The 24,358-nt window shown below is 41.3% G+C and overlaps 1 protein-coding gene across 1 annotated transcript in view; it reads right to left on the bottom strand.

The window, feature by feature from the left end:
* The window catches only part of pi4kaa (phosphatidylinositol 4-kinase, catalytic, alpha a), a 52,908-nt gene that overhangs the window by 18,425 nt on the left and 10,125 nt on the right, over positions 1 to 24,358 (bottom strand). The window contains 27 exon segments of the mRNA XM_039779843.1: positions 1,645 to 1,801; positions 2,855 to 2,947; positions 3,561 to 3,680; positions 4,464 to 4,553; positions 4,700 to 4,783; positions 4,891 to 4,972; positions 6,283 to 6,407; positions 7,994 to 8,064; positions 8,152 to 8,234; positions 9,454 to 9,587; positions 9,665 to 9,801; positions 10,387 to 10,495; positions 11,135 to 11,185; positions 13,313 to 13,481; positions 14,336 to 14,436; positions 15,365 to 15,548; positions 15,632 to 15,727; positions 16,512 to 16,638; positions 16,721 to 16,850; positions 18,276 to 18,376; positions 18,464 to 18,655; positions 18,775 to 18,871; positions 18,953 to 19,018; positions 19,122 to 19,270; positions 20,616 to 20,682; positions 22,306 to 22,553; positions 23,416 to 23,488. Coding sequence (XP_039635777.1) covers positions 1,645 to 1,801; positions 2,855 to 2,947; positions 3,561 to 3,680; positions 4,464 to 4,553; positions 4,700 to 4,783; positions 4,891 to 4,972; positions 6,283 to 6,407; positions 7,994 to 8,064; positions 8,152 to 8,234; positions 9,454 to 9,587; positions 9,665 to 9,801; positions 10,387 to 10,495; positions 11,135 to 11,185; positions 13,313 to 13,481; positions 14,336 to 14,436; positions 15,365 to 15,548; positions 15,632 to 15,727; positions 16,512 to 16,638; positions 16,721 to 16,850; positions 18,276 to 18,376; positions 18,464 to 18,655; positions 18,775 to 18,871; positions 18,953 to 19,018; positions 19,122 to 19,270; positions 20,616 to 20,682; positions 22,306 to 22,553; positions 23,416 to 23,488 — 3,136 coding nt within the window.

Raw genomic sequence — 24,358 nt, 5'->3', positions numbered from 1 at the left:
TTTTCATCTTCATTGTCCACTGTGTCTGCAGCCTTCCCCTTTTGCTCTTCTACTGCACTGTAAATTTTATTCTTGACTTTGAATGTTTTTAAATTGTTTCATTGTTTTCTGAATGCTCTTTCATGTTTTATGTAAAGCACTTTGAATTGCCCTGTTGCTGAAATGTGCTATATAAATAAAGCTGCCTTGCCTTGCCTTCTGGTTAGTTAACTAACTTTACTACTTAATTTCAGCTCCTCTGGTTTGTTTCGGGCCGTTCTGTTCGTGTTTTTTCTAGGGCTCAACCGATACAGTTTTTTTTTTAAGACCGACTCCGTGGTGAGTGAAACGGCAGCAGAGGGTCAGACACAGAGCTGTAGCCGAGCTAAAGTAGAGCACTTCTTAATTCATTAACTTTATCGGTTATCAGGCAAATAAAACGTTGATACAGATTATCTGCAAACTGCCAAAAAAACGGCCCGATAACCTGCCAGAGCCGAAAATCGGTCTATCCCTATTTTTTTCTGTTTCAGCGTAGCTCATAATCAATACCACACGCGTCAGCCATTGGTTGTATGACACGTCACGACATAAGTGTTCATGGGGAATGTAGGATTAGTACTACAAGCAGTGTTGCCAGATAAAGATTACGTTTCCAAGCCAAACGCACACAAAACCGCCCAAATTTCTTGACGGAAAGCCGACTAATCTGGCAACACTGACTTGTTGCATCGTTTCTACAGCCTGCCGATTCAAAACAGACACAGGGCCAGATGTACTAACGCTTTTGCACCCACTTCAGGTGTATTTGTTTCGCAACGTGCGCGTAAAAGCGTGGCTTGGTATGTACAAACAGGCCGCACTGAGGTAAAAGAGCAGACTGTGTGTCTGAAAATGGCAAATTGCGCTTTTCCATGTCATGTATATGCATTCATGGGAAGGGGAAAGTGGGAGTTTCCCAAGAGATGGGAGGAGAAGCCTAAAGTGCGCCTAATTATGTATTCCGCGGTATGTACCGGGTTTCCTCGCACATGCCTCCTGGTGAAATGGCAGCAGTAATCAGAGCAAGACGAAGACATAGGCCAAGGAGACGAGCTGAAAAGATTTTTGCCACCAGGATCATACTTTTTCAGTTGAGTGAACATTAAATCATTTAGCGTTACAGATTAAGCAGCCACGCAATATTACAGTACCGGAAGAAATCAAAGATGACGTTGAATCTCCGACTCAGCGTTCACATTCCATTCCAGCAGTGGTTAAACTCCTCTCTACGTTACAAATATTGGCATCGGGGTCATTTCAAACAGTCATAGCATCAGCAGTGAGAATATCGCCGTCTGCACTCAGCCGTATCATAGTCACCAGTACGTAACGCTTTGCTACAGCGCAATTTGCGGTATAGTGGGCGGAGAAAGGCGCTGATTACCCGATGAACTGCAGGTTTGGTTAATAAGACGTGAGCTGAAGTATCACAGCGTGCGCTTTCTGCGGGTTGGCCATGGCGCTGATAACGCTACATTCGCAAATGTACGTGCATCTGGCCCACAGTGTTGTTTGCTTAATTCATCACCAGCCAAAAGCCAACGTTCATTTTTACACGCATTTGGCGGGTGTGAATTTAAAGTCCTGTTGGTAGCACAGAACAGCAGAGAGAAAGAGCAAAACCTTTGGAGCTGATGAGCAACGCGGCCAGTTTGAACATGGACTCGGTGAAAGCTTCCGGCTGCGTGGAGTCTAAAGCCTCCCCCATCTCCTTGACCATCATCCGGCTCAGATCGCACTGCCCTCGAACTGCCTGGGTGAAGTGGATCATACCCGATACCTACAGACAAAATAGAAAAGATGTGAGCAGGAGAGGCACATGTATAAAAGTACTTTATCTGTTAAGCAGAGTTCCAGTTCAGAGAGCTTTACTGTCCATCAAGGGGACATTTTGATCTGCAGTTGGCGGCACGAAAAACTATTTAATCCTCCTGTTGTCCTCGGGTCAAATTTGACCCATTTTCAAAAAGTCTCTATATCAATATTTGGGTTTCTTTCAACAAATTGTAAAAAAAAAAAAATAAATAACGTGGATGGTTCCATACAACGTTCTTTAGTGTAAAATAAATGATCAGTTCAATACTTTGAATTAATTTGGGTATTTTATTAGATTTTATAGCATTTGAAAAAAAAAAATTTGATAGAAGGTTGAAAAAAGTGACAAAAATGCTTAAAAAACGTGGGAAAAAAACAAGAAAAACTTTTTAAAAAATCAACCGAGACATCAGAAAAAATGACAAACTTGGTTAAAAAAGAAAAAGAAAAAAACATTGACAAAGACATCGGAAAAAGTGACAAAAAAAAGGGGAAAAAAAGGTTCAAAACGTCAAAAAAGCCACAAAAGTGTTGAAAAATAGGACCAAAACATTGAAAAAAAATATATATATATATTCATCTTGACCCAGAATGACAAAAAGCTGCATGGTCGACGGGAAGACAACACGAGGGTTAAAAACATAATAATAAAAAAAAAAAGACATCGTAGCATCGTGTATGCCCACAGGATCGGGCTGCATCGCGTTCCATGTGTGCTACGACTGCATTTCCCATCCAAAAGGGTTTCAATCTGCACCAGGAAAGTTTTTTTATCAACTAAGCAACCAGATTTCTAATGTAAAAAAGTGTTAAAAGTTGTTTTGCTGACATTTTTTACAAGCATATGGAATCCAGGCTGCAGCTCATTTTGATAACAGGTGCTTTGCGGCTGAACTAGAAAAATGAAAAATAAGGACAACTAAACTTTGAATTTGGCTGTATCAAGACACAGTAGAGGAGGTAATAACAGAGAGCAGAGCAGATAGCCGTAACAGTTGGCATGATTTGGTGGGATTACCTCTCCAGCGAATCGGTTCCTGAGGTTGAGGGAAGCCATGAAGTTGGAGTAGTCCTTCTTCACACAGGTTGGCCTCTCAGACAGCTGAGTGGACTACAGGAGAAAACATATCAATTACTACTTTATAATGCCTTTTTCAGACATGGAATACAAACAATGCTGTCTTCATCTATCTGTTATGGTGATGTTTTTTTGTCTTTTAGAGGAATTGTGTCTATAAATGTTCCTTATGGCTTTATTGAAACATGACATGACATCAAAAAAGAGCCACAGTGTTAGTGTGATATTTACAAGCTGATGTGCATCAAGGAGCATCATCACCGCTGTTCTCCGGTAGTGAGTTAGAAAGGATTGATTTAAGCGTGTTCTTTGTTCATCAGGGATGTATTTTTAATTATTTTGTAGCTTGAGGCTTTACCCATGACCATTGTGAGCACAGGGGACGCTGGCCTCTGCTCCTATCCTTTCAAATAAATCTACTAAATTCAGCTTTCTATTTTATGTTATTGTGCAGTGAACAAGCACAGAATGACAAAATTTTCAAGCAGGACTCTCATTTAATTCCAATTTTGCTAATTTCTGTATGTAAACACTTCTTCTGAATATTTTCATCAACACAGAACTGTTGGAAGGGTTGAATATCTTCATTTTGCAGCATTCATAAGCATTAAGCATTAAGCATATGAAAAGTCAGTTTGTGAAGTACCCCCAGTGTGGTGCTCTGTCTGTTGTAACCAGCGAAGTGCAGGATGCTCTCTGTGGCCATGGCCAGGCCAGTGTGCTGGGAGAGACCCGACACCCAGTTCTGATGTTTGTTCAGATACTCCTGAAAAAGACAACATTAAGATCAGTGGTTAAAGCCACGTTTAAGTACACCATGTAAACTTTATTTATTATTTGGGCTTTACATAAGGAGGTTTTTGGTATTTTAGAGGACTTAAAGGCAGGGTTGGTAATGTTGAAAAGCTAGCAAGATATCTCCTCGTGGCTCTGACCCGCACGCAGACGTGCACGAGCCCCGCTGCGTCGCTGCTTCACAGCAGAGCGGAGAAAGGACCACAGTTTTACTCATCAACCGCGGCTTTGGCAACTTTGTTGAGTTTTCTCCTCCCTTCTCCAGGAGACTTACGGCAACTCCGGAGGTGACGACAGGCACCGAGCTCAGGCTCGTACAGGGGAGGGGTATAGTATGTGCAGAGGGCAAGGAGGCATTTCATTGGTTCTTTCCAAGCGGACCGCGAGGCAGTGATCGTGGGTGTTTTTATTTTTAATACAGGATTACAGAAGCTACGGATGAGGGATCTTTTTCGCTCCTTTTTCAGAGCCCATAAGTTATTTATTGCTATCGGAGTGTAAAGACCATTTAAAAAAATATATACAAAAATGGGTAACACTTTACTGGAAGATATCTGCATAAGAGTGACATGACACACACTGTCATGTGTTCATGACAATGTCATGACACATGAACCCTAACCATAACTTGACAAGGCAATGTGACAGTGTCATGTCACTCTTATGTAGATACCTTCAAGTAAAGTGTACCCCAAAAAGGGTATATTGGAAAATGTTTCCAACCCTGCCTTTAAGGTTTCAAAATAAAGTTTACCTGTAGGTGTGATTTGGTCACAGATGGCGCCCACTTCATAGCCTCTTTAAGGATCTCCCCACAACGAGCAGCAAAATCCTTCACGATGCTCTAAAATGTTGAGATCCGATATGTCTTTGATCATTTTATATAAATTACACATACAGACAGAGACACATTAGAAAATAAAGTCTACGGTGGGGAGTGCTGAATAAGGTAAGCGATGAATAATTTGTTCTGAATGAAAACAACGTTACCTCTCTGGCTTCATATGTATCTGGGACGGTGATTCTGTAGGGCGTGTCGGGGATGTCGTAATAAGGCTGGTCTTTATGAATGTCCTGCAAAAAAACATCCTTGTTAATGACATGGTATGACACGTGTATTCAGTATAAAGACAAGACTGAAAAGGTAGATGCTACAGTGATGCATAGTAGACGTCTCTTACTGCACTGAGTGAGAGGGAAAGCGTCTGCAGGATGTCTAACATGGTCCTCAACACACGGCCGCTCCATAACAAGTGGGGGAAACTGAGGAGAGAGAGAGAGAGAGAGAGAGAGAGAGAGAGAGAGAGAGAGAGAGAGAGAAAATAATGGTGACGCTGCTGCATTTTAAACAGTTAACCCTTGTGTTGTCTTCAGGTCAAATTCAGATATATACACATCAGAAATATGGGTTTCTTTTTAACGACCTCATTTTAATTACCCCAAAACAACACGGATGATTCCATATAACGCGCTTCGCACGTGCAACAAAAGATCAGATCTCTACTTCATCTCTCTACTCTTACTTTACCTGCCGTGGTCAGAAAGCACAGGGGAGACATTTTGTTTCTCTCACTACGCCTCTGGAGTCGCTACTCGCTCCGAAGCTAATCCATGTCACTCTCTCACTCGCCCTACCACACACGCGCGACAGATATATGCGCACGCATGCACGCACGCACGCACGCACGCACGCCACCACACACACACACACACACACACACACACACACACACACACACACACACACACACACACACACACACACACACACACACACACACACACACACACACACACACACACACACACACACACACACACACACACACACAGGCCCTGCTATTCTCTTAAAGAGATTGACGCACAAGTAAAAACTTCAGGCCACTTACTGTACGTAGGCTGGAGCCCTGCGTTTCAATAACTTTCCTTTCACAACACTGATGCAAAAATACATTTGCCAGTGATTTTCTTAACTGCATATTACCCCAGTGATTAAATAAATCCATGTCCTAGCCATTTTAAGTTTTATGTCAAGTTTTCATGTTAAGTTAAAAAATAGATTCTCCAAATTTCAGTTCAAAAGTCTTTAGAATAATATGCAAATTAATCGTTAGATTAATCGACTAATCGAAAAAAAACAATCATGAGATTAAAGGTGCTGTAGGTAGGATTGTGAAGATCCAGGATTTAGCCAAAATATTTGAACATCGACAACTTCTCAGTCCCTCCCCCCCTTTCTGCTAAAGCCCAAACTGTCTCCTAAGCCCATGATGGTGCATCTGAACAGGGCACTACAGGCTGTAGGTGGAGCCAGAGGAGCTGGATTGTTTTTAAATGACCTGCTTCATGTAGTTCTACTGGAACATAGGGTCAGTTTCAGCAAATACGACAGAAAGTTAGTTTTATAAGTTTTACCTACGGCATCTTTAATCAATGACAAAAATAATCGTTAGGGACAGCCCTAGTTTTGTCCCCGGGAGGACGACAAGTGCATGGTCAAATGAAAGACAACACAAGGGTAAGTAAAAGAGTCGGTGTAGTATTCTGTGTGTGTACTATGGATGCCCTCTCACGTTTCAGCCAGGCCAGACAAATATTTGTCAGCCACTCTGCGGATCCTCTTGTGGATGTGGTTGAAGTTGACCAAGAGGAACTGAGCGTGGCGTTCCAGCTCCTCCTCATGGGCTTTGGTCTTTGGCTGAAAATATAACATTTCGTGAAGATTAGGTGCGCGACTAACGGCCGATTACTTTCTCAATTAATCGCTGGGTCCATGAAAAATCAGAAAGGAGCGCAGAATGCCCGTGTGGGGATGTCATCAAATGTTCTTGTTTTGTTTTGACCAACAGACCCAAGTTTAGTAAAACTTAGTTTACAATGATATAAATCAGAGAAAAGCAACAAATCGTCACTTTTGAGGGGGTCAGCCCTATGTTCCCACATTTCTAAGAATTTTTTTTTTGCTTAAAATTAGGCCCTATGTTCCCACAGCCCTATATTCCCACATTTCTTAGATTTTTCTTAAAATTAGGCCCTATGTTCCCACAGCCCTATATTCCCACATTTCTTAGATTTTTCTTAAAATTGGGCCCTATGTTAGGGTTAGGGTTACATTCCATCTGTAGTGCATTGCTACTGGATAATAGTTTGGGTGTAACTGGCTACCAAATTGGGAGAAAGGGGGATACAATCTGATACAAATTTATGAAAATGCAATTGTGGGAACATCGGGCCTAATTTTTAGTGAAAAAAAAAATTCTTAGAAATGTGGGAACATAGGGCTGACCCCCTCAAAAGTGACGATTCGTTGCTTTTCTCTGATTTATATCATTGTAAACTAAGTTTTAGTGAAAAAAAAAATCTTAGAAAAGGTGGGAACTGTTGGAACATAGGGCCTAATTTTGAAAAAAATCTTAGAAATGTGGGAAAATAGGGTTCTAGGAACATAGGGCTGTGGGAACATAGGGCTGTGGAAACAAAGGGAACATAGGGCTGTGGGAACATAAGGCTCTGGGAACATAGGGAACATAGGGCTGTGGAAACATAGGTAACATAGGGCTGTGGAAACATAGGGCTGGGGAACATAGGTAACATAGGGCTGTGGAAACATAGGGCTGTGGAAACATAGGTAACATAGGGCTGTGGAAACATAGGTAACATAGGGCTGTGGAAACATAGGGCTGTGGAAACATAGGTAACATAGGGCTGTGGAAACATAGGTAACATAGGGCTGTGGAAACATAGGGCTGTGGAAACATAGGTAACATAGGGCTGTGGAAACATAGGGCTGGGGGAACATAGGTAACATAGGGCTGTGGAAACATAGGGCTGTGGAAACATAGGGAACATAGGGCTGTGGAAACATAGGGCTGGGGGAACATAGGGCTGTGGGAACATAGGGAACATAGGGAACATAGGGCTGTGGAAACATAGGTAACATAGGGCTGTGGAAACATAGGGCTGGGGGAACATAGGCATGCTCCCCTTTTGAGAAGATGGAGAATATTTAGTTATTTTTGCTGGAAAACAACAGATTATCAAAATAGTTTAGTTAGTTAGTTGTAGATAACATTTTCTGTTAATCAACTAATCAAACAACTGTTTAAACTTGAATTAAGATGCACTAGTGGTATTGACGAAGCCTTCTGCAAATAACTGTCAGGGGCACAACATGTTACAAAAAGCGTCTCAGGCCCTTTAGTAAAGAAATCCCCCAGAGGGTCAGAATCTAAACACACTCTTAACAGGATACGAGTTCTTCTTCAGTGAAAACATCTTCCTTACTTTGTCAGCCATCATGTGTAGGAAGACCTCAAAAACCTTGTCGCTAACGGCAATCACACACTGCATCATGCCTGGAAAGAATATATTAAACGTTAATGCATAGAATAAAAAAGTAATAGCACAGGTTTTATGTCTTTTTTTCCCCCCCTTCTGCTTACCAGATTTATCCTTCTGTATCGCTCTGTCTTCAAAGTATCGGAACATGACCTGAAAGCGCTCAGAGTCCAGAGCGCGCAGCATCCTAACAGATAAAGATATAAAAATATAATCACTGAACACGGTCAAGCACATAAGCCAATATATGTTTTGTGTCCGTTTTACCCGATTGTTCAAACTTTTGTTATCTGTTGTAATTTAAATGATATTGTAATTAGTATTATAATGTAAGTTGCTAAAGTGCATGCTGTGCACACGGCCCCATTGAAAATAAAGGTCTCCCTCAATGGGCCCCGAGCTTTAAATAAAGGTTTGAAATGAAAATGAAATACTAGAGCTGTGCAATTAATTGAAATTTTAATAACGATTACAATTTCTTATTCTTTATTTTATAAAAGGACAACACACATTAATCAACATTTCTATAAATGTGCCAGTGTTAGCCAACTGGCTAATTTTTAACTGTAGTCCTTTGGCCAGATGATTTCAGATATTAGTACAGGTTAAACTATACAGACAGAAGTCAACAAGACATCATACAGACAGCTAGAGCAACAAATAAGCTTTCTCAGTGAGCCATGCAGAGCTACAGGAAGCAACAAGACATTAGCACAGTTACACATCAACAGTATCCATATATTTCGTTTCCCAACGATCACAATAATAGAGTAATTAGAGAGAAAAAAAAAACATTATTTTGCACGTAAAATTTTGCAAGTAAACTCTTTTGTCTTGTGTTCTGAAATTTTAAAAGCAATTTCAAACTGGAAAAGTATGAAGGGAAATTTCCCATCTTAAGGTCTTTTCACTGTTGATTTGTTTAAGTGTTTCACAGCTTTTTTAACTTATAATTACTAGTGGTGGGAATCACCAGAGGCCTCACGATACGATATCATCACGATACTTATTTCATGATACAATATTATTGTGATTTTTAAACATATTGCAATATTCTGCAATTTATTACCTTTTTTACAACTTCAAATTTTTACCAATTTCAAATGATGTCCCCAAAAGGAAACTTTGTCAACATCTTGTTTTATCTAAAAAGATAAAATTCTCTGCTTGTTACTTGGCGTGTATCGATACAGTATTGCCACGGAAAATATCGAGACACTATGCAGTATCGATTTTGTCCCCCCGCCCCTAATAAATACAATAAATGCAAAAATTTTCCAAAAGACGATGAGTAATCGTGTTAAATAATCTTGATTTCAATAGTGACCAAAATAATCTTGATTATTATTATTTTTCAGAATCGAGCAGTCCTAATATATATATACAATGTAGACGTGTTGGCATACCTCATGTATTCCAATCTGTAAACAGACAGCAGATATGTGGACATGGCAAAGTCCAGTTTGTTGATGAGCGCAGCCACCTCCGGCGGAGGATCTAGCAGGTTGATGATGGTGCTACGCAGATCATTCAGCTCCCCCTGAAATACATCAATGAACCGTAAACTAATGCGTACTTTACGTGAGAATTGTTGTGCATGTGCGTGTTCTCTCGTACCGCAGTGACAGTGTCGTTCTTCAGTGCAGAGTTGTACTGCAGCTCCGAGCGTAAAGGTTCCCCACTGGGAAATGTGAGCAGCGGCGATTTGGTCGCAATCTCACAAACTCCCTCGTACCATTCCTCTGGCCACAGTCCTGCAGATTTCAACAACAACAAAACATGATGAGGAGTGGGACAGAATCTGTAGGAATATTAAACTGCTCATATTATGTTTTTTGGCTTTTTCCCTTTCCTTTATTGCATTATATATTTGCACTTTTTTGTGCACGTTATAGGTTTACAAAGTGAAAAAAACCAAAGTCCCTCATACTCTGCTTCTGACTGGCTAGTAGTCCTTACCTAGCTACTGTCAGGGCACGCCCTCATACTCTGCTTCTGACTGGCTAGTAGTCCTTACCTAGCTACTGTCAGGGCACGCCCTCATACTCTGCTTCTGACTGGCTAGTAGTCCTTACCTAGCTACTGTCAGGGCACGCCCTCATACTCTGCAGTACAACAAATATATGGTGTTTTTTGAAAATTAAACCATGTAAACCTATTCTGATATAACCTCTAAATACAATTATGAACCTGAAAATGCGTTCCTGTTGCAAATTGTATGTTATATAAATTAAATATAAATTGTTAATCACAAAAACAAACTTAAACATTAGATCATTTTTAAATTAAGTGCAAATGCATGGCCTAATTCAACGTGAGGTATTTGGAACCAACTGTACCTGAGCCTTCAACAGCAAATCCCATGACAACGGAGTAGAGCCAAAAGTCCCTGAAGAGCTTCTGCAGACGCGGCTTTGCTTCCTTAATTGGTGGCAACCTCTTAGTCAGCTAACAGCAGAGAAAGAAGAGGAAAAGAAAATAGATCTCTGTGGTTATGCAGTTACTGAAGAGCATTAAAGCGATTTACTTGTAGGGTATAATCGTCGAGTCTTAGATGCTAAAGAAGTGGACCAAATGTACCTTTTTATAACAAATGTATACAGTATGTACTACGGCAGGTTTCAGAGCTGCAAAGATCAATCGATTAGTTGTCAACTATTAAATTAATCGGCAACTATTTTGATAATCGATTAATCGGTTTGAGTCATTTATTATGACAACAAAGTAAAAACTTCTCGGATTCCACTCCTTAAATGTGAATATTGTTCTAGTTTCTTCTCTCCTCTGTGACAGGAAACTCAAAAATCTTTGAGTTGTGGACTAAAAAAGGACATTTGAGGACATCATCTTGGGCTTTGGGAAACACTGATACACATTTTTTCTTACCATTATCTGACATTTTATAGACCAAACAACTAATCCATTAAATAAATAAAATAATCAACAGATTAATCAACTATGAAAATAATCGTTAGTTGCAGCCCTTCTAGGTTTCGACAATATTTGACATGCTAAATGAGGGAGAAGGTAATAAAGACAGTGTGATAAAAAAAAGCTGAAAATGTTGGAAATATACAGAACACTTACCACTGCAATAACTGGAATTAGGACACCAAGGTTTCCAGCACTGCTTGATGCCTAAAGAGACAAAAGAGGAGAGGAGATCTGGGTGACAGCATGATTCAAATGAAGTGCTTGTTAAAGCAACACTAGATAACTTTTCCCTCTTTGGTCCCCCTACAGGTTGGAAGCGGAATTGTCCATTACCGCTGTCGTAATGTCTCATTCGAACTACAGATCCGCTACCCGATCTGGCAAACTTGCATAATGTAATGTAATGTAATGTAATGGACAATTCCGCTGTAGGGGGACCGAAGTGGGAAAAGTGCTTTAGTGCTGCTTTAAATCTGACAATTTCTGTAACTTGTAAGATGTTCAGTTTTTATGCTCCACATCTTTGGAACAAACTCCCAGAAACCTGTAGGTCCGCTGCAACTCTCAGTTCTTTTAAATCTAAGCTAAAGACCTATCTTTTTGATGTTGCTTTTCTTTAAATAATCGATTTTATTAACTTTAATTTCTTATACTGCACTGTAACTTTTATTCTTATACTGCACTATCAATTTTATTCTTGTCTTTTAATGTTTTTAATTTGTTTATTAATGTTTTTAAATTGTTTTTAATGGTCTTCTAACTGCTCTTTAATGTTTTATGTAAAGCACTTTGAATTGCCCTGTTGCTGAAATGTGCTATACAAATAAAGCTGCCTTGCCTTGCCTAACTTTCCAAAACAAACACGCACTTTCAAAGATACATTTTTGGGGCTTTTCCCTTTATTCAACAGTGACAGAGGATAGACATGAAAGGGGGAGAGAAAGAGAGGGGAAGACATGCAGCAAAGGGCCGCAGGTCGGATTTGAACCCTGGCCGCTGCAAAGGACTCAGCCTACATGGGGCGCACGCTGTTACTGGGTGAGCTAGAGGCCGCCCCACAAACACGCACTTTAGTGATTGGCCAAGGGGGCTCTTCACACTACTTCCTTCACTTTCATGTAATACAACCGAGTTCAACACCATGCGGGCCCTCGAAGAGAGACCATTGAGCTATTGTGCCCATTTTTACAATTCATTGTGACAAGACTACAAAGACACACAAAAGACACAGGGAGGCAGTGGGATGCAGCCAGAGGGGAGGCTATGATGGCAAGCTTTTTGCCCTCCCTTCGACTAAGTCCGTTCAGAACAGATTCAAACAGTTTGGCCTTAAAATTTTCCGTCATCCGTCCACGTCTCACTTATTTTCAAGCCTTTAGCCCTTTGACGACTGACATTAGCATTGTGTCAAAAAAAACTGTAAGTCAAACTCTTGTCAAGTCAAGTTAATTTTATTTATTCAGCATAATATCACAAATATCACACTCCCCGCATTTCCTGTTTGTATCTTTTTTATTGTTGATTATTTTAGTGTTTTTTTTAATGCATTTTAGTGCATAGTACAGACAGACAGGAAAGTGGAAAGAGAAGAGGGAGGGAGAGTGAGAGAGAGTGAGAGAGAGTGAGAGAGAGAGAGAGAGAGAGAGAAAGAGAGAGAGAGAGAGAGAGAGAGAGAGAGAGGATAGAGAGGACGACACGCTGGCTGCAACTTTTCCCTGCAAAAACAGTTTTGTCTTGTCACAAATCTTTGGTCTTAAAGGTGCACTATGAGTTCCTGCATGACGTCACTTCTGTTGACGTTCCAAATAAAATTCAAACAAAACTCGCCGCTCCCCGCATGACTAACTGTCACTAACCCCCCAACCCCTCCCCCAACCATCTTGTCCGTGATTGGCTGGAACGTGGTTTGTTGTATTTGGGTGCACAGCCTGTGCCTCTAGTGTTCGTTTGACGTTTACGACCCCTGTGTTGTCTCCCGAGACCGGGCTTTTTCACGGTGCACTCAGGGGGCAGGCAGCTAGTGGATCAAGGAGAGATGGCTACAATTTGAGAAAAAAAATGAAATCACGCTGAAACCATGCAGGAACTCATAGTGCACCTTTAACTTCACTTTAAACCCCTAAACCAACAGGGCTGGCCGCAATAGTTTTGCATCAGGGCACTGTTAGAAATAATTTACACACTACAAAATATTCTAGCTGGTGTGTACGCTTGCATGCTTTTGATTGGCTGCACTGCACCGCAGCAAATGTTGTGTCAGGATAAACTTTTCTTCTGTGCCAGCAATGCGTTCTCATTGCTGCTGTTTGTATATATGTGTGTGTGTGTTACCTTCAGAGCCGGGCCTTTGTCTGGGGCTCTCTCACTGGCTCTCTTCCCCTCTAAGCCCAGCTGAACAAAAAGCTCCAGCAGGTTGACCAGCAGCTCGTCGACCATCTGCTCAGCCTGCAGGTTCGCTGCTATGTTACCCAGAGCATTTATCACAGCCAAGGAACAGTGTCTGCATACAGGAGAGGGAACATTCATTTACTAGACTCTCGTGACAAGCTGTGAATAATACAGAGGAATAGCATATTCTCCCACTTCATGCATCACTTTCATATATACTCAACAACTCCATAGGACTGTAATTGTGTCATTAAACCCTTAGAGGCCCACCAAAGACCCATTTTTGTATTTTTTAGGCGGAGATAGCGGGCCAACAGAACAGGAAACATAGGACACATAGAAGTGGTAAACAACATCTGAATGCTGGAAACTTAAATATTAATTTGAGATGCAGCTCAGCACCGTGTTTCTAGTCATAAATATGTAATAAACGTGTTTCGGTGAGGCATTATTCGATTATTATTTTTGGCTTAGAACATTATGATGGAAGTGTATGGTGGCCATTCTCATGCTCAATTATGTTTCATGAGTAATTGCAGCAATTTATGGGAATTTTTGAGTCTCAGCTTTCCAGTCATATCCAATTTATGTAATTCCAAGACTGTTTAGGGACTCCAGTATGCTGAAACATTCAAATACACCTTTTTGGAATGGGTGAAATTAACACATTTGTACTGCATGAGAAAAACTGCATGGGATGGAACCCATTTTAATTTAGATAACTTCAGGTCGAGAGCTCATGGGACCCCTTTGAAAATATCCAAGCCAGTTTTTCCCAAGCAGAGATTTAGCCTAACTTTGGAGCGTTATTTAGCCCTCTTCTCGACAATCTAGCATGTCATGGTCGTCTAGTTTCTTATGCTACCCAGCTTTAATTCCCAGCCCACTACAGCCTCTTAATGACGGTAAGGTCGGCCGAGATCGTCTGCGGTCCTGCGGGTCTCGGAGGGTTAAGATGGTGCTCACCTGTATCCATGGTCCTTGTAGTCTTTGGTAGAGTAGACCATGGAGCTGGCTTTGACACTGATCTGCTGGAACAAATTCCAGACTTCCTGGTAGATGTATTGCTAAGTTAAAATAAAAGAGAAAAATTAGGAGGTTAGATATGTCAGGGTTTACATTAGCTAAAACTCTCACCGCTTTTAAATAAGTTCTGTATATACGCATAAACAATACAGTAGGGCAGCAACTAAAGCGAGCGGTATACTCGCCATTCCCGACCTGTCGCACGACAGTGTGACGTCACGGGGGAACTATTTATACTTGCGCGTGGTGGTCGCAATACTAGTCGCAAGAAGGTGGAATGTTAGCACTTTGAATACTTCAGAATGTCTGCACAACGATTCGATGAGCTACTTGGTCGGATCAAGCCTTTCATTCACCATAAAAGAACTCAACTTAACCCGGTAAGTTTACAAGAGAGACTTGCAGTCACCCTAGTCCTGGCATCCGGTACCAGTAGAATGCAGTTGCTATCGGCGCACTAGCTCGGAAAACTTGCCCCCGAACTCGTCCATGCTTCCTGTTTCCGCTTTGTCATGGGGCGCTGAAAAAAATAGAATGGTGTACGACCTCTGGTCGCGCACTTTAAATCTTGGCGTGCCAGTGAGATCTACGTCATTTTGACGTCGGGAACGGCGCCTGTAAAGAAGCCTTAACGAGTCTTTTTTTATAGTCAATTAATCTGTCGATTATTTTCGTCTAATCGCTTCGTTGTTTCATCAATAAAATGTTTCCCAAAGCCCAAGACAACGTCCTCAAATGTCTTGTTTTGTCCACAACTCAAAGATATTCAGTTTACTGTCACAGAGGAGAGAAGAAACTAGAACGATATTCACATTTAACAAGCTGGAAGCAGAGAAGTTTTTACTTTTTTTAAATATAAAAAAATGACTCAAACTGAAGTATTTGGCGATTATTTTAAATAGTTGACAACTAATCGATTAATCTTTGCAGCTCTACAATAGAGATATTTATATATATACACATATTTACATTGCCTGTGATGACCATGCAGCCAAGCTGGTCTATGATGAGGACGTCTAGCTGGGAGGGAGGCTGACAGAACTTCTGCTGTAAGATCTGGAGGATGGGCTCCATTACTCTGGGGGTGTCCCGTAAAGCCACGGCGATGTGACCCAACGCCCTGATGGTGTGGTCTGGGATCAAGTGAGCATCCCTGGGGAAGAGACGGGAACATCTGTAAGCACACTCTCAAATCAAGACTTTACATTCTCATCTGTAGCATAACATGATGCTTACTTATCGTTTTCCTGGTAGATGTAGAGACGGTTAGACAGACTGGCGAGAAAAGCTTCTACAATGACATTATCCATAGTCAGTCCGGCTTTCAGGCACCTGAGGACAGAGGGACAAATTGGAGAGTTAAGGGTGAGTTCGTACAGGTCTGTGCATCAGGTCCCTAAGAAGTGTGCCGGCCTTTGAAGCCAGTTTGACATAGCAGCCAAACAGTGGGATTACAACTTCTGTGTCCGTCACATTATGCCAAAGGGGCCCAAAAAGACTTTTTCCCGTAGAGTTACATAGAAAGACACGTCTGTAAATCAGTCAGTGGTGTAGTCTACGTGATACGCAGGTATACGCAGTATACCCACTAAGAAAGCTCCAGGATATCCATATACCCATGTAGGCCGAGTCCTTTGGAGTGGCCTGGGTTCGAGTCTGACCACTGAAATCAGTGCATGGATTTTTTTTCGGGCTTCACAACACCCGCCAAATGACTTGTTTCACTATCAGAATTTGATCCATTTGGTCCGATAACATTTGTCATAGTCGCACAATTAAATCATTTCATCCTCATTCAAGATAGCCGAGCGATAAATCAGAAGTAGCCGGCGGAGGTCTCTACGTAAAGCGCCTGCTCTACAGTCCGCAGAGTGCGGAAGCAGCACCGATCATACATATCATTTTATACCCAGAAGTTGAACTTTTTTGGCTTAATTTTTATTTATTTTATTATTATTATTATTATTATTATTATTATTATTATTATTATTCATGCACCCTGAGCAACTCTCATAGGAATGAACAGGGCTCCGCCTCGAACGCTGTATCCAGGTTATATTATATACATCCATGGTGTGCATACGCTGTACAAGTGTGCGTATGTGGGCGAATTCACCTGCAGATGTTATCGATGGAGATGTCCCGCAGCTGTTCGTACATGGAGGGCTGGCTCTTCTTGCTCTGGGTACTGAGTGTGGACTGGGAATGTTCGTTGGTTACGTGGATCTTTATTTCACCGGCAGCTTTGAAAACAAATGAGCATTTGTCAAGAAAACGCAGAACTGGAAATACCACTGCTGTTGGAAGGATGTGGCGCTCGGTTACCTGGAGTGTACTGGCTGTGGTATTTGAACAGCTTCACCAGAACAGGTGAGGGCACCACCAAGAAGTCTCTCAGCGACGTGGTGACAGAGTGGGCCACCACAGGGAAGCGCTCACACAGACGACCCAAGCCCTGTGGACACAGACGTGTGTGTGTGTGTGTGTGTGTGTGTGTGTGTGTGTGTGTGTGTGTGTGTGTGTGTGTGTGTGTGTGTGTGTGTGTGTGTGTGTGTGTGTGTGTATGAGTTAACAACTATGGCTGCTCTCCATCCAGGCTTTACAAAAACAAAAAACAGCTGGAGCAGGTTGCAGCAGCTGTTTGTAAGGTCAAACTTAATGTTTACCAAGTTAAGTTTTACACACCAATAAATTAAAAGAGCAGTAAGTGATTGTGAACAAAGATTGTTGATATTTGAACTCAACTGCAAACAAACACAGCTCATCATGATTCAGTTACTTCCTGTTTATATAGCTGATTGCTCTTGATTGGACAGCACAGTAAATGTTCACTAGCAAACAATTTACACATTACTAAAGTCTACACATTACACGTAAGGTTACGGCGCTGTCCTATTTCGACAGAAGAAATGCCAAGTATTAGCTTATTCCTATCCAAACTGTTTATGTATTTATGTATATTTTTTTAACCCTCCCGTTTGTCCTCGGGTCAACCCATTTTCAAAAAGTTTCTGTATCAGAAATTTGGGTTTCTTTCAACCAAATTGTCCAAAGTTATTACGTGGATGGTTCCATATACGACGCTCTTCACAAGTAAAATAAATGATCAGTTCACTACTTTCAATGAATTTGGGTGTTTTATTAAATTTTATGGCAAGCAAAAAAGTGACAAAAATGTCAGAAAAAGCTTCAAAAACCACAACAAAACCGTCCAAAAAAGCGCAGAAAAAAAACCCGAACAAAAACATTGGCAAGTGTTTCAAAAACGTCGAGAGAGAAGAAAGAAAAAAAACGTCGGGAAAAGTTACAAAAGAAAAATTTTGAAAAAAGTGACAAAAGTGTCAAAAAGAACATTTTTTTTTTCAATTTTGACCCAGAACAACAAGAAGTTGCATGGTTGACGGGAAGACAACAAGGGTTAAATGAATATCTACTGATGTAAATACAGGTGTAATAAGACAACTATGACATAGGAAAAGGGCTAACATTTTAATACAGTATGGGACATGTTCCTGGCAAAGATTATAAGGTTAACAACAAAGAATCTTCTCATTCTTAGGTTTCCTTTTCAGTAGGGCTGCTCCCTCTTAGTCGATTAGTCGACTAATCAGTCGTTTTGGTCTTAATCAACTTAGATTTCTTTAGTCCATTAGTCATGTTTGATGCTTTTTTCATGCTGAATGACTTATTTCCAAGAACCGTACGAGCACATCTCTGGTAAACACAAGAATTAAAGTGGTGGAGTCTTTGCGGAGAAACTCAGATTTACAGATCTGTCGATTAAATCAACTAATCGATTAGTCGATACAATTGAATGAGTGTTAGTCGACTAACACTGCCCTACTTTTTTGTTAAAAAACCAAAACAAACAAGCAGTTACCTGTAGGCAGCAAATGAGGAGCGGCATGTGAGCGATGATGACTTTACTGGACGTCTTGGACTGCAGCTTCTCTGATAGTTTGGTGCAAAGGTTCTCGGCTCCTGGTGAAAACAACAAAGAGAGGAAACTGTTTGCAGAGATGACCTCTGAGGCAGATGACTTCCTGTCTGAACCAAGTGATTTCTCACCCTGCTCTTCAGTAACCGCCCACACCATGAGGTCCACGCAGGCGGCGTTGGCCTGACAGCGCAGCTTGAGCGGGCTCAGCTCACTGTGGAGGTACTCCACGTCATGCAGGATCCTCTGCAGCTCCGACTGGCTGCTGCTGAACTGCTCCAGCACAAAGTCGTGAACCTCCTTCACAAAGTCTGTCTGAAGGTCTGGTGAACACAGAAAAACTCATCCTTATCATTTATTGTTGTATTTTAGAAGACACATTTGCGGCCTAATTTTGGAATCATTTGAAGACAAGGAGGGGGGGAAACTGGGGATTCTTTACCTTTTAAATTGTACAGCGTATCTCTTAGCATTTTAAATATGGCCACATACAGAGAATCACTGAAGGTTTTGTAGTAGAGACGAAGACCAGGAGTCAACTGCAAGAAAGTAGCAGAAATGTATCAATGAACAGTTGTGTCAAAAAAAGACAAACATCTGTCGTGACTTAAGATTCATACCTCCATAAGTTCTGCCAAGGAGTCATCCAGTGATTTTAGAAACGACTCCGAGACAAATAGTTCAACCTATTTGAGAGAAACAAGTGAATGAATTTCCATCAAATTTGCATCTTGCGTCAAATTCTCTTCATATCAAATGCGTCTATTCTGCCGCTGTGGGGCTGCTAACCATTTGAAGGAGCTGTCGGAGCATATCCAGAGGGATGTGAAACTCTCCAGAGCTGCTTCCGGTGAAAAGAGGGGAGACGGAGAAGCTGGAGCTGATGGTGGAGAAGTAGTACTCGGGGTCCACTGCGCTGCCATCAGGGAGGTATGAGCCTGAAGAGGGACAGCAGAAGCATTAAAAGCATGTTCCCTTAGAGAGCACGGTTCAGCGTTAAGATTGGTTTTCCACTAGTCCGGTCGATTTTTACTGGCCCCAATACGTTGTTGTACAATTGTTTTGTTTTTTGTTATTTTTTCTGAAAAAAATAACAAACAAAAAAACGTTTTTAACAAACTTTGCCCCCCCCAAAAAAAAAAAAAGGTCAAACTTTGAAAAAAAAAAAAAAAAAAAAAAAACTGTCAAAAGTGTCGAAATGTCAAATTTCTTTTTTGAGAAATAACGTTTCGATTTTATTTTCCACTTGTCCGGTCAATTTTTATTGGCCCCAATACAAATTGTTATTTTTTTCTGAAAAAAAAACTTTTTAACAAACTTTACCCAAAAAAAAAGTCCAAATGACAAAAAAAAAAACATAAAAAAAAAATGGTCAAACTTTGAAAAAAACACCAAAAGCGTCAAAAATAACGCAGGAAAAAAAAAAAGACAAAAAAATAGCAAATGTTGAAAACAACGTTGAAAAAAAAAAATAATTTCTTTTTTGAGAAATGACATCAAACGAGCCAAGCACCAACTCAATTCTTGATTGGCCGGCAGCACATTCAAATCCAATCATTCAACACGCATTCTCCGACGGGGGGCAAGAGAACGATAACGTCATTTATGATGCGATGACGCCCCGAACAGGTAAGTGGGTTGTTACATCTAGCTGCCCGACAGCGTTTTTCCTTGCCCCGGGCCATCGGGAAACCCTCATTGTTGAACCCTTGCTTCTGCTCCGGGTACTTACTGTGCTGGTACGCGATCTGTGCTGCCTGCACGATCTGATTTGCTTTTTTATTAATAAGGGAAATAATTCCACTAATTAACCCTGACAAAGCACACCTGTGAAGGTAAAACCATTTCAGGTGACTACCTCATGAAGCTCATTGAGAGAACACCAAGGGTTTGCAGAGTTATCAAAAAAAGCAAAGGGTGGCTACTTTGAGGAATCTAAAATATAAGACATGTTTTCAGTTATTTCACACTTTTTTGTTAAGTACATAATTCCATATGTGTTCATTCATAGTTTTGATGCCTTCAGTGAGAATCTACAATGTAAATAGTCATGAAAATAAAGAAACGCATTGAATGAGAAGGTGTGTCCAAACCTTTGGCCTGTACTGTACTTATGGTCACTGATCCAAAACCGTGTATCGACGTGCGTGTACTACGCCGTGGCCACATTGTTATTTTTGTGACGTGTAGTGTGGGGATGTTGTGATGTTTTTGCATCTTGCGCGATCTTTACACGCGCGTGTCGGATCGTGCAGGCAGCACAGACCGCGTACCGGCACTTACCTTCAAAGTACTGTGCAGAGGCGTCAGCTGGTGAGATGGGGGTCAGACATTCTCTCTCTGGACTGGCCTGAAAACACATTAAAAAAGGTCTATGTGAAGACATGTACAGTGGTGTGCATAAGTTTACACACCCATGCTTAAGTTGACTAAAAAGAGGAATAAAAAAAGTCATCTTTTGGAATTAAAATAGCCCCCCCCCACATCATCACATACCCTTCACCATACCCCCACATCATCACATACCCTTCACCATACCCCCACATCATCACATACCCTTCACCATACCCCCACATCATCACATACCCTTCACCATACCCCCCACATCATCACATACCCTTCACCATACCCCCACATCATCACATACCCTTCACCATACCCCCACATCATCACATACCCTTCACCATACCCCCACATCATCACATACCCTTCACCATACCCCCACATCATCACATACCCTTCACCATACCCCCACATCACATACCCTTCACCATACCCCCACATCATCACATACCCTTCACCATACCCCCACATCATCACATACCCTTCACCATACCCCCACATCAACATACCCACATACCCCCACATCATCAATACCTTCACCATACCCACATCATCACATACCCTTCACCATACCCCCACATCATCACATACCCTTCACCATACCCCCAATCATCACATACCTTCACCATACCAATAACCCACATACCCCACATATCAACATACCCTTCACCATACCCCCACATCATCACATACCCTTCACCATACCCCCCACATCACACATACCCTCACCATACCCCCACATCACACATACCAATCAACCAATCATCTACATACCATCATACAACTACATTCCTACCTCACCTACCACATCATCACTACCTTCACCATACCCACATCATCACATACCCTTCACCATACCCCCACATCATCACATACCTTCACCATACCCCCACATCATCACATACCCTTAATACCCCACATCATCACATACCCTTCACCATACCCACATCATCACATACCCTTCACCATACCCCCACATCACACATACCCCAATACCACATTCCTCACCAACCCCCTATTAAAATCAATATTCACCTCCAATATTTCCTATTTTCATTAACATCACATACCCTTCACCATACCTAGAGATTGTCATGGTTTTATTTTAGTTAGCCTAATAACTAGTTTGATTTTCATTGAGAGATGATCTTATGGAAAGTACCCCATGCCAATCTCTAGGTATGGTGAAGGGTATGTGATGATGTGGGGGTATGGTGAAGGGTATGTTATGATGTGGGGGGGCTATTTTAATTCCAAAGGCCAAGGGAACTTTATCAGGATGCATAGTATCTGGATCCATGAAATAACTGGCCTTTAAAAATAAACATCTGCCTGCCTCTATGGGAATTTAACATAGGGGTGTACTTACTTATGCCCCCTGTATTTTAAGGAAGAACATTTATTTATTTACGATACATTATTCATTCACAAACAAAATTGGTGTCCTTAAAGGTTGGATTTTTCCTCATTTTTTTAATTAAGGCATTAAGATCAATTTCCAAAAGATGATTTTTTTATTCCTCTTTTTAGTCATTAAGCGTGGGTGTGTAAACTTATGCACACCACTGTAGGCAGGTTTTTACAGGTGAGGTTCAGGTTTGTTTCTCTCCTTTTTCCCAAATAACCCTACCTGTTGACTGCAGCCTTTACGTTTCAGAGTGTCTTCCTGATACACCGTGAGCAAAGAGCTCGGCAGGATGGAGCGGAAGTCGTTGAAGGACCGCCGGCGCGTCGCATCACTATCTTCGGCCGTAGGCGGCACGGGAGTAACCGGTCGGGGGAACAGCTTGGACAGCAGCGGCTCGTCGGTGTTGCTGTATCGGCCAAAAGCTCGGGCAACACCGAGCAGGGTGGGCACAGTGTACCTGCACAGGTATTCTGCACAGAAAAAAGGGTCACGGAAGGTAGAGCAGATGAAAATATAATCTTTGCAGAGCGGCTAAGTAATTGAAATGTATTTATAAGAGCGTTTATCACAGATAAAAGTCACAAAGTAGTTTAAGTAAAAACATACAAGATGATACATATTAAAAACACAATAAACCACGACATTACAAGGTCATACTTAAAAAATAAAGAGCAGACAGGTCAACTAAAAGCCTGTTTAACCCTTGTGTTGTCTTCCCGATGACCGTGTAGGCCGGTTGGTCAACCCTTCGAGGTTTTTGACTCTTTTTTTTTTTGATTTTTGTTGCTTTTCCTGCGCTTTTTTCCCCACTACAACTAGATTCACCACTATCATCAACTTATTACCACTAGTTTTACCATTTTCTTTTTAATTCATGGTGAATGAACCTCATTTATATGGAATTATACCTCATGTTTGAGTTAAAAAAAAGCTGAAATTATGAATTATTTCGACATTTAGTTACAATTAAGTGGATAATAACAGACTGTCAAAGTTTAGTCAGGATACTGTTTAGAAACCATTTCATTGTTGTTTTTTTTCAAATGCTATAAAGTTTTATAAAACATCCAAAATTCTATGAAAGTAGTGATCTGATCCTTCATTTTACTCGAGAAGAGCGTTGTATGGAACAAGGCATGCTATTCTGGGGCAATTCGCTTGAAAGAAAACACAAATTTCAGATGTGGAAACTTTGAAAATGGGTCAAATGTTACCCAAGGACAACAGGAGGGTTAAAAAGGTAGGTTTTCAACTGATTTTTAAAAGTCCACAAAAACAGCAGACCGTAGGGGGTGGGTGACAAAGGAAGCAAGAGTTGTGTTATGCCGGTACCTTTATCATGAGCTTCTGGGTCCTTGCAGATATCTTGCAGGACCTGCATGATGTCCATGACCGCCTCCAGGATCTGACAAAGATGTAACATCATAACATTCTCTGACTCGACCTTCCACAAGAAAGTATTTACAGCACATGTGTCAAACTCAAGGCCAGATCTGGCCCCTTGCAGATTTAGATCCGGCCCGTATATCAATTTGGGTTCACAATAACATTTTGGCCTGCCTAGTTGTGCACCAAACCAAAAACACAGGAAAGTGTTTTTTAAACTGCGATTACGTGACATTCAAAGCAGAATATGTCAGATTTGCCGACTCTGAGACTCAGAAATTCTACCAGAAGCAGAGAGAGTGAGTTTTCATATTCAGGCTGAGAAACAGGTTGTTGTTAAAAAAAAGGTATCTTTGTTTTGCTTGATTTGCTAAATTCTACGATGGCTAAGGAACTCTTTTGATGTCTTTTGTAGGGCTTCATGTCAACAAAAATACGACAAAAAGCGTACAAAAATGTCGGAAATAGCAACTAATTTACAAAAAGGTGACAAATGTCTGAAAAAGCCACAAAAAAGTCTGAACAAAAACAACAAAAATTAAGAAAAAAGCTACCATAATGTTAGAAAAAAAGTGACATGCAGTAACAAAAGCACATGTCCATGTCTGGCCCTCGGCGTGGTTCTCTTTTTCCAGTGTGGCCCTCTGGGAAAATGAGTTTGACACCCCTGATTTACAGGGTTCCCACACATTTTCATTTTGACAGGACAGCTGAAGACATGAAAAGGGGAGAGAGAGGGGGGGGGGGGAATGACATGCAGCAAAGGACCGCAGATTGTAGTCGAACCCGCGGCCGCTGCTTCGAGGAGTAACCCTCGATATATATGGGCGCCCGCTCTACCAACTGAGCTATCAGGGCGCCCTTTCCATGACTTTTCAAGGTCCCATAA

This window comes from Perca fluviatilis, chromosome 17 (genome assembly GCF_010015445.1).
Source record: "Perca fluviatilis chromosome 17, GENO_Pfluv_1.0, whole genome shotgun sequence".
NCBI classification, from domain to species: Eukaryota; Metazoa; Chordata; class Actinopteri; order Perciformes; family Percidae; genus Perca; species Perca fluviatilis.
This window is presented reverse-complemented; position numbering and strand designations above follow the sequence as displayed.